This window comes from Manis pentadactyla, chromosome 3, assembly GCF_030020395.1.
Source record: "Manis pentadactyla isolate mManPen7 chromosome 3, mManPen7.hap1, whole genome shotgun sequence".
Lineage (NCBI taxonomy): Eukaryota > Metazoa > Chordata > Mammalia > Pholidota > Manidae > Manis > Manis pentadactyla.
The window spans coordinates 188,794,500-188,808,134 of record NC_080021.1 but is presented as its reverse complement, the minus strand read 5'-3'; the positions used below and the strand labels follow the sequence as shown (position 1 = coordinate 188,808,134).

Sequence of the window (13,635 nt, the reverse complement as noted above, 5' to 3'; positions counted from 1 at the left end):
TCCTCCAACAAGTTAAGATTGTTCTCACTGTAGGAATTTATACTCTTTCCTTTGCCTGAAGATCTCTGCTTTTAAATCTGCATAGATGACTCCTTGTCACTTAGGTCTCAGCTCAAATATCAGGTCCTTCCTGAAGCCTTCCCCAGCTACCCAGTTTGTTTATTTCATTCAACAAACATTGTATTTATTAACATTTAGCACCTCCTTTGTGCCAGGCAGTTTTAGATGCTGAGGAAGCAAAGATGAGCAAAGGAAAACCCCTGCTTTCTTGGTGCTGATAACTATTCAGGAAACAGTGCAGTCAGAGGTAGTGAGCACAGGAAGAGAAAAGATGACATCAGGGAGGTGGTAGGAGGGGCTTTGTAAGGGTTTTGGACTTTATATGAATAAATGGAATAGCCTTTGGAGAGTTATCTTATTGACTTTTTGATGGTGACCTCCTTCACTCCTATAGGAGGGCAGGTAGGCTATTGCAATAATTCAGTCAAGGAATGATGGTAACCAGAATGGGGCTGGTAATGTGTCTATTTTGACAAGATATGGTCACAGTGGCAATTATTATATTTTATACTTACATCTCATTACAATGGGACTTTCTTGGTTGTTATTTCTTCTAAGGAGGGGAATTTGCACAGGTCTAAAATTAGGGGACAAAAAGAACATGTTTATAACTGAAGGTACTAGCACACAGCTTGGCTGATTTGGATTAGACCTGGTGCTTTTCAGGTACCATTTACCTTAAATGTTTGCACAGCATGCCCCTAACTCAGGTTTCTGCTCACATGCTACTGCCTCAGAAAAAGTTAACCCACCCACTGTGTACTAAAGAGTGCCTCCACCACTCTCTCTCCTTTCCCTGCTTTTTTGTCTTCATAGTCCTTTCTAACCACCTGACTTTGTAAAACCAGTGTATTAATTTGTTTATCTTCTTTCTCTTCCCACTGGAACATAAACTCTAAGAAAGCAGAGATAGTTTCTGTTTCATTCATTGCTATATTTCCAGAGTCTAGAACAGTGCCTGGCATAGAGTAAGTGCTAAATAAATATTGAGTGAATGAATGGACAGCTTGGGCTGCTGGGCCCCTGCTCATTTGCCTGACTGACTAACTGCAAGTTTGCTTCAAGTAGTAATCAAAGACTGACATTGTTCTTTCTCCCTTGCTTACTTCCTAGGAGACTGTTAACTGAAAGGAAGCTGCCCCACTACTGCAACCAAACCAGATGCCTTCTTTCACTTCACCAGATCAAAGAGATGACCTGGAGGCCTGTGTTTTAAGATTTTCAGACCTAGATTTAAAAGACACAAGTCTTATCAATCCCAGTAGCAGTCTCAAAACAGAATTAGATGTTAGTACAAAGAAGAAATACTCATTTGCAAAGAAAAAGGTAAAGTTGCTATTGATGTTTCAGGATCATTGTATGTACAGCTAATTCAGATGCATCTAGAAGTAGCTCATCAAGGTTGTCCTCCAGGGAATCGATGGCAAGTGAGATACTAGGCTGCTGCCATGCTTAAAGTAAGGTCTAATAGGGTCACTAACCAGCGATCTTAAGTCAGTGCCAGCAAAGGAGAGTCCTGGGCAAAGTGTGCTGTGGAACCCTAATGATAGAGTACATGAGGACAGATCCTCAACAGAGGGGCTGGATTCCTTTCTGCTCCCAGGGTTATAGGAGGAATCACTGGAACCCATGAAACCTGATTGCAAGAACAGACAGGCAGTAGGGCAGCTGCCATTTAAGACTCCTGATCTGGTCCAGCTGGCTGGGCTCTTTTGGGTCAGAATGGCCCAGAAAGTTGCAAGCTTACTGAGGACATTCTAATGGCCTCAAATGGGGGTGGTATTGATGCTGCCCTTCTGTGCTGTTTAATGGTTTTTTCAGAGATCATTGGCTCAAACCTCCTCCTTCTGAAGCTCAGAGGAAGGAAAATGATTGAGGAAATGCAACTGAGGCTTAGTTTTCTTACCTCCAGTCCATTGTTCTGCTTCTGCAGTTATCTTTTGTTAGCTCCATGTCGATGAAGAATAGATATTTTTGCTTATAACTTCCTATCCACCACCCCTTCACCCTCATCTCACACAGATTTCCTTGAAAATGGAATCTAAAGGGTACAAAAAGGTTTTAAAATAAATTATTTTGCAATAATTTAAAATTTAAAGGAAAGTTGCCAGAATTGTACAGAAGACTTGCATGTCCCCTTTGCAGGCTCCATTCATGTTTCACCAAATGTCCCAAGTGATTTTTATAGAGCCAGTGTAAGGTCACATGTTACATTTTAGGTGTCATATCTCATGTCTTCTGTCTGAACACTTCCTCATTTTCCCCTCTTGAAATCATGACCATGACATTTTTAAAGATTATAGTAAGTTATTTTGTAGAATATTCCTTAGTTGTTTTGTACCCATGTTTCCTTTGGATTAGATTAAGGTTAGTGCTTTTATGAACAAGACTGTCGAGAAGAGATGTATTCTGTCAGGTGGCTTACAGCAGCAATTTGTTCCATTGCTGGCAATGTTAATATTGGTTACTTGATTAAGGAAGTGCCTGTCATATCTCTGCTATGAAAGAATTCTTTTTTTCCTCTTAATCAGTATTTTGGAAGAAAATAGCTTGAGACTGTGTACATATCCTATTCTTCATCCATCTTTTACATATTAGTTTTAGATTCATTGATTTTTCTTTGCTGAATTATTACTGTGATGGTTGCTAAATGGTGATTTTCTAATTGCTTCATTTCCTCTAGATTTATTACTTTGAATTGTGCTGCAAGGAAGAGCTTTCTTTTCTCCTGATTTATTAGTATCAGTGTGAACTTAAGGATTCCATTTTATTCAGTGGGTTATAATCCATTACTATCATTATTTTGATGTTCAGATCATCTCAGATTTGGCTGGGAGCCCCTTGAAGCTAGTATTTATGTCCTTTTTCCTTGCCATCATCATTCTTTGAACAGTTACTTGCATTCTGAGTCAACAAGATGTTCCAGGCTCATCTTACAGTTTTCCTGCCCCATCCTTGGAATCAGCATGTCTTCAAGGAGCCCTGATTCCCTCTGGTGGTGAATTGTCAAAAACCAAACCGGGGTTAGGTGAGCTCCTTACTGCTAAGGTGTTGCTTCTCCCAGGACATCTGGTGGACAGAGCTAAGAAAATATGTAGATGAATACACATCTTTATGTATCATACACATACTGATATTTTTACTTTTTTATCAATAAAATCAAGCCAGGAGGTCATACCAATACCTTCAGTTCTATCCCAACATCATAGGATTTATTCAAACTTATACCTCCCCTATTTGATGAAATTAGTGAAAAGTCTAGCTCCAATTAGCTCCAATTAGTCCCAATATTCTTATTGGCTTATTTCCCCTCCACACAGTCATTTTCTCCACTCTGCCAAGCTGCCTCTCCTGCCAGGACCTGCCACACCCACCTCTGAGCTACCTTTCTGGCTCTGGCCTGCCTTCTCTTGAACATACCTCACACAGGCCTTAACTGCTCCTGTGTCCTCAGTGCCTTGTTAATGAGGCCCTGAGAGATCATGTGCTAAGCCATGTCTGCACTGGGCCTCCTATCTTGCTCAGGCAGAGAGAAAGGAAGGAGGAGGGAAAGAAATTCAGATTTTGTGTGGTATTTCTTTAAAGACCACGAACTTTTAAGGCCACAATAATAAGATCTTGGATGCATAGGCCTTACATTTCTATATAAACTAATAATCATAGTAATTGTTGATGTGCTGTAATTGTCAATTGAATTAACCTGTGTAATTCCCAGCCTGTTACTTGTAAAAGTGTTTTTCTTCTGAGCACTGGCAGAGGACAAGATTTGAAGTTCAAAGTTTAATACAAAGAAGCACTTACATTAACATGATATTTCCTTTTTTATTACTTTTTTTGACTATTGGGAAGGATTGACTACAAAAGAGGCTAGAAAATGCCCTCCACTGTAATTTCAGGCTACTGCATCCTGCTGCTTCAGTCTAAGACAGTCCAGAACAGCTGTGCACAGATTGAGGCAGTGATGCTCCGTAACTGTTAATCTTCAGAGTGCCCACTTTTGACTGTTTTACAGTAGCTTTCAGGTGCATTTAAAAAGTTGTTGAAGAAAATACATATATGTGTAACACACATATAATACATATATATAATATGTAATACATATAATGTAACATGTACATATATAATGTATGTAATATATACATATAATATACACCCATATATATATATTAGACTAGGAGGGAACAATCCTTGAGAGGCTGATAATCACAGATCCTGTTTAACCTCTATACATCAAAAACACCGTAAGTGAAACTGAAAAACAAATGACAAGCTGGTTGACAAATTTGTGATAACTGTGATCAACAAAAGGTCTCTAAAACCACTTACAAATCAGTAAGATGATGAATGCCACAATAGAAAAATAGGCAACAGATGTAAAGAGGCAAGTTAGAAAAGAACAAAGAGAATCAGTATGAAAAATATTCAACCTCACTAATCAAAGACATGCAAATAAAAACAGTACATTTCTCTTGCCTTTTATTCAGGTCACTATTAAGAATATTGACAATAACACTTACATACTGATAAAATGTAGTATCTGTGGATAAAATAGCACCCTCATGCATTGTCGGTGAGCATATAAATTGGTACGGTTTTTCTGGTAGTCACTATCACAGTTGAAAATTTCATGCTTCTTCACCCCAAAATTTTTCTTTTAGATATAAGTCCTAAATAGATGGTTACAGAAGTACAGGAAGATGTGTGCATGGAATGCTCATTCAACATTGCTTATAATTGTAAATATATATTGGAAACAAAAAAAGTCTATTAGTTAGGAATTGGTTAAGAGAATGATAGTACATTCATAATTTTCTGTTTGCTTTTTCATTTTACAATAAGGATATATCATTTTTATTTTCCAAAAAACAAATCAAAATATTTTCTTACATCTCCTTTATTTTTTGGTATACTTTTTAATATAGTTGAGATCACATTATATAAGCAAATTTTATCCAGTTTTTTTCATTTAATATTATAAATGTTCCCCATGTAATTTAAAACTGGCTGCTTAATATTCCATAGTAGGTATACCCATAATTTTCTCAACTATTTCCTTTTGGGAAGTGACTGATAGTGTTGTTTGTAATGTTTTACTAATATTTGAAATTCAAATCCTTAAGAACAGTCCTTAAAGAATTTTAAATTGAGGTATAAAGCTTACTAATAAAACTGTTACTCTCTCAGGAAGTTCTATAAAATAGTAGGACATAAAACTAGAAACCCCTGTGGAAAGATAAGGGATTTCACTGAGACTTCTACTAGCCTTAAACCTAAGGTTATTTAACAGTGGCATATTTGAAATGTAATTGCAGGCATTTGCCCTTTTTGTCAAAACCAAAGAAGTTCCAGCACCTCCTTTTGAATGTAAAGAAAAATGGTGGAAATGCTGTCGGCAACTATTCACAGACCAGATCAGCATCCATAGACATGTGGCAATACAACATGCTGATGAAATTTGCCACCAGACTGCTTCTATTTTAAAGCAGCTGGCTGTGACATTGAGCACCTCAAAGAGTCTTAAGTCTGCAGACAAAAGGAACCCTTTAAAAGAGTGCCTTACTTGTAACCATGAAGTGTCTGCTTGGCTCCCTGATCTAAGCTGCTTTAGCCCTGATGAGCTGATAAGGTAAGAATTTCATTCTGTACTTTTGATTTAATTTTAAAAGTTTTTCCAGCCACAACGAGATACAACTACCCATCCACTAAAATGGCAAGATCCTTAAGGCACAGCATTTCTCTATGGGCCTAAGCTAGGCCAATAAACGTACTATGTATGATAGAAGACTGCAGCCTATGCAGCAGCTTATAACCATGCAGCTGCCAGGTTTTGCTAGGTTTCTTGGAAGCCATCCTACATCCTCTGTAGGGTGAGGTAAAGAACAGAAAATTGTATTATTTTTAAAGAGAAATGAGAAGGCCCAGAAGTGTTCATGATTCATCTGCCCTGAATGTCAGCTTAAAAAAAGAGCTTTTGTTACCAAATGTGGTTTTCTGAGCTGAATGTGTTTTAGAAAGAATGTTAACTTTTAGCACTGAGGACTACAATTAGAAGGTTAGGTCTTCCTTTTGAAAAACTCACCAAATCATATTATAGCTAAAGGACAGATTTCTGATGTTAAGTGATTCCTGACTATTTGGTGATTAGAAAATGTCCACATTTGATACAATGTCACTGGTATTCAGTGCCAAGTTCCCCTTGTTTGTCATAAAGAAGAGGAGAAAGTTTGAGAATTGAGCTTCAAGTCAGACTTGAGCTAGTCACTAAAATTCTTTGTACTTTCATTCCTCACCTCTAAAACTGGAATAATGCCTGCCCTGCTTACCTCACAGTATTGCTATATGAATTATCTAAAAGGATGATGATAAAAGCACTTGGGAACTATACAAATGTGGCCTTATTTTTGTATGGCCCTGCACTTCAAGGAATTTGCTTTCTAGTGAGAGAAAGAAAGGGATACATGAAACAATTAGCACATGACACAAGACAAGCTATATGATTATCCATTAAATTGTATGGTACAGACAATAATTTGTACAGGAGTTTAGAGAAAGGAAAACAGGCTCTAAAATAGACAAGATTTCAGAGGAGATTGGGCCCTGAAATAGTCTGAGGGTATTGATGAGGGAGTCCTAAATTCCAGAGCTTGATGTGACTTTCATAATCACCTACTATAGAACATTCTCTGAAATCTGTGCAGCACCAGTTCCAGAGGATGCTAACAGGTTTGAAAAGAGATACTAAAAACAAGTAAATTGGGGAAGCACTACATTAAAATGTTAAGTGCAGGACTTCTCAGAGCCTTCAATAGATAAGGGGCTTTCCCTATGACTCTCAGAGGGAGATACTGTCTGCTGGGTTTCTCAAACGTGATTTCATAGAACAGCTTAGAGCACATTTTGGGAGATGTGTTTTATTTTAGTTCTCTGACTTTGCAGATGAGGAAATCAAGGGTCAGAGATGATAAGAGACCCACCCGGGTCCCAGGACAGGTAGTATTAAGACACCATAGTGCAGTAGAAAGAGTATGGGTGCTAGTGTTGAAACTGCTGTTCAAGCCCTGGCTGTCACTTTGTGGCTGTCCTATCTGGGAGGAACTGGCCTCAGTTTACTCAGCTGTAAACTGGAGACAATAATAATCTGTCTCATGGGTAAGAGGATTACATGAAAAAGTGGAAGTGAAACCTTTTTATACTGTGAGAGATTCAAAACAGATACAGCCTTCCTTAGACTATAAATCAGAATGGACTGAAATTTTCAGCTGTCCTGTAAAGTAGGGTCTTTGATACCTGTCTTGTGGATATGATGATCAAGTGAGGAAATGAAAGTAAACTCACTATTTGTAAAGTAAGAAGTTCAGTGCAGATACTGTCTTTAGAGCAAATACAGAGTTGCTTTTTGTTTCAGGAGGAGGACAGTAGTGGGCACAAAGGTAGGCGTGAGTTGCTCTATCCTGGCCTTCCTTCTTATACTGGCTGGGTATACTTTATGACTTCAGCTTCCTTATGCTAGTGGCTCAAATACTCTTTCCTTGTGGTTTTCTTTTTCTAGTGGCCAGGGCAGTGATGAAGGGGAGGTGCTACTTTACTACAGCTACTGTGACTTGGAAGATCCCCACTGGATCTGTGCCTGGCAGACAGCTCTGTGTCAGCACCTGCACCTCACAGGCAAGGTAACACCTCTGCACCTTATCCTTCACTAGTTTCTTTTTACCTGCAGCTTGGATTACAAAGGTTGTGCTCCTAACGAAGAGAATTCACTGTTGGGAGGTCTTAGCAATAAGTGAAATCCTGCTAGGCCTTTAAATAGACTACCAAACAGCTAGTAACATCTTGTTTTGTCAGGATATTTCATGGTATGGACGAAGGCTCAGCAAACTTTTTCTTAAAGAGCCAAGTAATGGGTATCTTAGGCTTTTTACAAAAAAATACTCAACCCTGCTACTGTAACATGAAAGCCATAGACAATACATAAAAGAAAGTCTATGGCTGTGTTCCAGTATAGCTGTGCAAAAGCAGATATAATCTGTTGACCCCTGGCATAGGGAAATGTTCTTGGTATATTAACTGGAAAAACATTTTACAGAACTATGCCTACAAGTGTGATTCCAAGTTGCTTCCTACTTTTCCTAAAACATGCCAGAGTCTTACCATTTCATAGCATTGCCATTTCCTTTCCCTCTAAAACATTTTCCCCCTAGATCCTCACATGGCTTATTCCTCACTTGATTTCTCTGCTGAAATGTTACCTCCTCAGAACTCTAATCTGAAGTAGTCCTGTCTCCAAAGCTCATCACTTTCTATCCCCTTCTGCTCAAAGAACTTCGAAGAACTTATTACTGCCTGAAAGTGTAATCTTTGATTTGTTGCAATCCATCTCCCTTGTAGAATTTAAGCTTCATGGAGACAGGAATTTTGTCTTAATTAATTGGTGGATTCTCATTGCTAGAACAGGATTTAGCACATAACAGATAGTAAGTACTTGGAGAATGTTAAAGGAATGAATGTATGTTTGTAACAAAACAAGAGGTACCTGTGTGTAAAGATGAAAGATAGATATTAAAGTGTTAATCATGATTATCTCTGCATGATAGAATTATGGATTTTTTCCTTTTTTTTTTAAAACATCCTTGATTACACATACATACGTACACATCTATATAGACATATATATGTGTGTGTGTGTTTTTAAAATTTAAATAATAAAGAAGTGAACCAAGTTCCCTCTGAGATCCCCTCTGGTTATGACACTGTGCTGTCTTATGCCTAATCTTTCCCACACATGTTCCAGGTTTTAATTCCCTGAGGCAGTTCATTTGATCAGTGATACTTTGCACATCCATGTTTTCTAACAGTGACTGAAAACCTCATTTACATACATGTCATTACCAAAGTCCTAACATTTCTACCTCTAAGATACCCCTTGACTCCATTCACTCTCTCTTTCACTTCTGCTCCTTAGGCCAAGCCCCCACACTATGTTGCAGGAGCTGCCAAACTACTCTGCCTTCCATCCTCATCTGCCATTTAATCCATTCTCCACAAAGCAGTCAGAATGATCTTAAAAGGGTAATAAAATATCACTCCTTCAAAGTCTTTCAGAAGCTGTCTGGTACATTTTGAGTAAAACCCAAATCCTTAACGTGCATTTAGGTCCCTTCCTACCTTTTCCACTTACCTAAAGCAGTTCAGAACACTAACAATTTCTTGAAGTTTCTCAGGGCCCACAAAAGTTTTTTTGTGTCTTGGGCTTTTTGTCCTCTTCAAATAACTCTTCCACACTTACTTGTTTTCTCCTACTAATTTTTCAGTTCTCAGTTTTAATGATGCTTCTTCAAAGAGAACTTTCCCTGACCATCAGACTAAACTGTTTTTTTTCCAGTTCACTCACTCTCTCATAGTGTCTTGTTATTTTTCATAGCACTTATCAGTTTGTAACTTTTACCTTAATGTCTGTGACCTCCCTTAGTCTGTAAGCTCCAGAGGGCAAGACTTTTTTTATTAAACCATTATATCCCTAATTCTTAGCACAATTCTTGGTGCATAGGTAAAAAACAGCAACAAAAATAAACCTGAACATTTGTGGAATGAGTACATTTATCATCTCTCTATACCTCGAAAGATGGATATTCTCACAGTAAACCTGAACGTACAAAATACAAAATCTATCTTTTTCCTTGATTTAGGGGCAGATTTTTACTCTTGGCCCAGTGGAAGGTGAACTAGCAGTGAGGATCCCTACCCACAAGGCGGCAGCACCTGCCTGGCTCTTAGGCTTCAGCGGTACATGCTCAGGTCTTGAGATAGTTTTCTGCTGGTAGGACATTGGGCAGAATATTGGCCTTTAGATAGGGAAAGAGGAGAACCTGAAAATTCTGGAATTATGGGAGAACAGATTCTCATTCCTACTGCTATACATTCATTATTGCTTCAAGAAAGGTAGAGATTGCTGTGCCCCAGCTATATAGGGAGTAAATGTGCTTGTCTTTTATTTGAGTCCTGATATTAAAATAACAGGAAAGAATCTACTAGCCTACCCTAAATACAGTTACATAGAAGTACATACCTCTTCATCATATTTGCCACAGTCATAAATAGTTTTAGAATAGATTTCCTAACCTTAGAGTGGTCTAGATTCTATATTTCTGTGTAGTTCCTTAAAAAAATAGAAGTTGGTAGTGGGTACAGTAGCCTGTACAGCAGAGATGGCATATGCACCTTACTTTCCTCTCCCACCACCAGATTACAGTACTCTTTCTCAAGAAGCTCTGGATGTGATCCGGGGTCCTCATAGAGCTCTGGACAGCCACACTAGTGAGCTGGCATTAGCTTATGAACTGAATCTCATTTGTATCCATGCCCTAAACAACTGAATCAAGTGAGGCAACAAAGTATCTTCTCTGGGCCTTGAAAAGTGCAGCCTTTTAAATGTTTCTAATTGTAAGGCACTGGTAGATAACATTGTTGTATAAATAGTAGTAACATTGTAGGACCTTGAATTAAATTACCTCTCTCTCCAGAGAGTACCATGATATCAGTGTTGTACTTTTCCTCTAGCATTTTTTTTTATAGAGCTCAACTATAAAGATGATCCATTTTTAAACTCATAGAAGATTTTGTAGTACGGAGACAACTAACTTGGCAGGCCCTCAGAGCACCGCCTAAGGTAGGGCCCTTCATGTCAGGCTCTCTTGTCTACTAACCAGTGAGGCATTTCAAAGGGAACACAGGGCTCAAGAAGCCAGAAATCCTCAGTTATGGATACACATTTATTTTTCCCAAATAATTACTGAGTGCCTACTATGTGGCACACAGTGTTCTGGGCATTATATATAACTGTTTTCTCCTACTACTTTTTCTGTAGTGATTATATAACAGTGATTATATAACAGTGAATGAAACAGACCCAACACCCCTTCTGGAACTTGGATTCCGTTAGGTGGGTTTACAGTGGTGTGCTTTACCCCAAACACTGTGCAAAGATGTGCTCACCTGCATTCCCATCTCTCAGGTACACCCTGTGCTGTAGTAGGACTTGGGTAATATCTCCTCAGCAATTTTTTCTTGATTTTTTCCTGTATCAGAATGAAGAAACTGAGGTTCAGAAAAGTAAATTAATTTTTGTATGGCCACACAGCAAGTAAATGGCAAAGCTGAATCTTGATCCTAGATCTGCTGACCTGGATTTAGCTTAAGCTCCAATTCATTTCTTTGGCCATTGGACAATTGGAGCGCCACAGCAAATGCAGCTTTCCAGAAGTTTCATTCAGTCCATTCTCTTGTTCAGCGCACATTAACTGAGTAACTCATCTGAACTGTGGGCAATGGCATTTTAGAAAAGTACAAGTATCTTTGTATGGTAACACTTTGGTGTCCACAGCAGCGTCTGCTTTTCCTGTTAAACTCATTGACATACATGAGCCTGTTCTGCTCGGAGAAGACGTAAACTAAGCTTAGAACAGGCTATATCCCCTTTCTCTCACCATTTTGTGTCCCAGGTTCGAATTGCTACAGAAGGAATCAATGGGACGGTTGGTGGAAGCAAATTGGCCACCAGACTCTACGTGGAAGCCATGCTTTCTTACCCATTGTTTAAGGAGTATATGTGTAAAGATGATTTTAAGGTAAGAAAAATCGAAAATATAATGGATTTAGAGCCATTTGCTTCTACGTTATGCCTCTTCCTGCTCTTGGTTATGAAGAGAAGGTCACTGTGGAGAAATAAGCAGTGCCAGATAAATGCTCTTCCCCCTTGAGGTTATAAGGCTGTGCAGCAGAAAGAGCATTCTTTCTGGTGAAAGGTCCAGAAAGTCATCATGCGATCTTGGGCAAGTTAGTGCCCTTTCTGAACTTCAGTCTCCCTTATAGAACAAGGACATTACAGTTTACACAGTCTAAACACTACAACTTGGATGTGCTTGCTCACTGGAGGGACCACCTGGCTATTTCAGGGGATCACTACTTTTTTAGTAAACCTGGCACTATAAGAACAGCACTTCAGACCACCTGGGGGAATAAAGCTGTTGCTCTCACAGATGAGTGGCTTTGTTTGAGTGACTTTATACTTTATCATAGTAGGTGATAAAGGTGGTGGGAATTATCTTGCTAGTGTTAGTCTGATGATGATAGGAAAAGAAAGGCAACTGCTCTAGAACATGTTGGAATTGCTCAGTGGTGTTTGTTTTATAGTTAAATGCTTATAGCTATAGAAACACCTTGTCAGTTTAACATTTCTGCACATAGTTGGTGTGCAATAAATATTTATTAATGTTGAATTATCTGGAACATTTTAGGCTCTAATCTTCCTTTTCCTGTGGTAACAGTCCTTAATTTGAGATTTCTTAAGACCTCAGCTATCATATTACAAAACAGATGTAATTCTTAGATTTGGCACTTGTCTTAAGCCTGGAGATGGGAGAGTAAGACTGTTCTGTTTTGTTTTGTCATTGGCCAGACCAGCAAAGGAGGAGCTTGCTGTTTTCCAGAATTGCGTGTTGGTGTATTTGAAGAAATTGTGCCCATGGGGATCAATCCCAATAAAATCTCTTACAGGAATACTGGTATGCTTGCCTTTAGAAGAAAAATTTTACTCTTCTCCAGAGGGAAAAAAAATTAATATAGAGAAAATATAGAGAAAAAAAATTAGACACTCTGATCAGCAAGAATTGTGATGAATCCTCTCTTTAAAGTAGCTATGGGGTAGTTAACACACGGGTCATTCAGTTCTTAAATTGTTTTTTCTCTTTGGTGCTGTGGTAATTGAAGACTCACCCCTTAGAATGATCTTGGTTATCCTTCATGAAGGTTTGGCAAGAAATTGTATTCTCTTTCCAAAGATAGCAATTTGGGAAGAGTATGATTATTACTTATAAATAGTTGAGCTGAACAAAACACACAGGCTTTTTGCTACAGGAAGCAAGTGGCTTTTAAAACCAAAGCAGTTGGAATGTATATAAAGGTCGAATCACTGTGTTGTACACATGAAACTATTATATCATGTCAACTATACTTCAATTAAAAAAAAAAAAAACCCAAAGCAGTTTTTGCAAATGTTCCAGAATGTTCTCCTCTTCTTCTTCCCCATGATTACCATACATGGTTGAAAGACATTTGCTTGGCAGGGTGTTTTGTTCTTGTTTTACTTTTTACTATGAAAATTTTCTAATATTAAACAAAAGTAGAGAAAATAGTACATTGAGCTCCTAGGTACCTATCACACAGCTTGAGCAGTTGCTAATTCATTGCCAACTTTCATCTATGCCCTGTCGCCTTCTGCCATCCTGGATTATTTCAAAGAGAATTCTGATGTCATCTCATTTCACTCACGTATCTTAGTAGACATCTCTAAAAGATAAGTATTTTAAAAGTAACTATAAAACCATTATCACATCTAAAACATTTTTAACAGTAATTCTTTAATACCATCAAGTATCTAGTCAATACTTAAAATTCCCAGTTATTTAATAATTTTTAAAGTTTCTGTTAGGATTCAAGCCAGGTCCACTCATTTTAATTAAACACTATGTCTCTTTAGGTCTCTTCTAACCTATAGATCTGCCTCCATTTTTTTTTTCTTTG

The 13,635-nt window shown here is 38.2% G+C and overlaps 1 protein-coding gene across 2 annotated transcripts in view; it reads left to right on the top strand.

Annotated features, from left to right (window-relative positions):
• The window catches only part of TSTD2 (thiosulfate sulfurtransferase like domain containing 2), a 28,667-nt gene that overhangs the window by 828 nt on the left and 14,204 nt on the right, over positions 1-13,635 (top strand). For both annotated transcript variants that reach the window (XM_057498872.1, XM_036888549.2), the window contains exons 2-6: positions 1,174-1,386; positions 5,373-5,686; positions 7,610-7,730; positions 11,556-11,681; positions 12,512-12,617. In XM_057498872.1, the coding sequence (XP_057354855.1) occupies positions 1,222-1,386; positions 5,373-5,686; positions 7,610-7,730; positions 11,556-11,681; positions 12,512-12,617 (832 nt within the window). In that variant the 5' untranslated portion in view covers positions 1,174-1,221. The remainder of the gene's footprint in view (positions 1-1,173; positions 1,387-5,372; positions 5,687-7,609; positions 7,731-11,555; positions 11,682-12,511; positions 12,618-13,635) is intronic.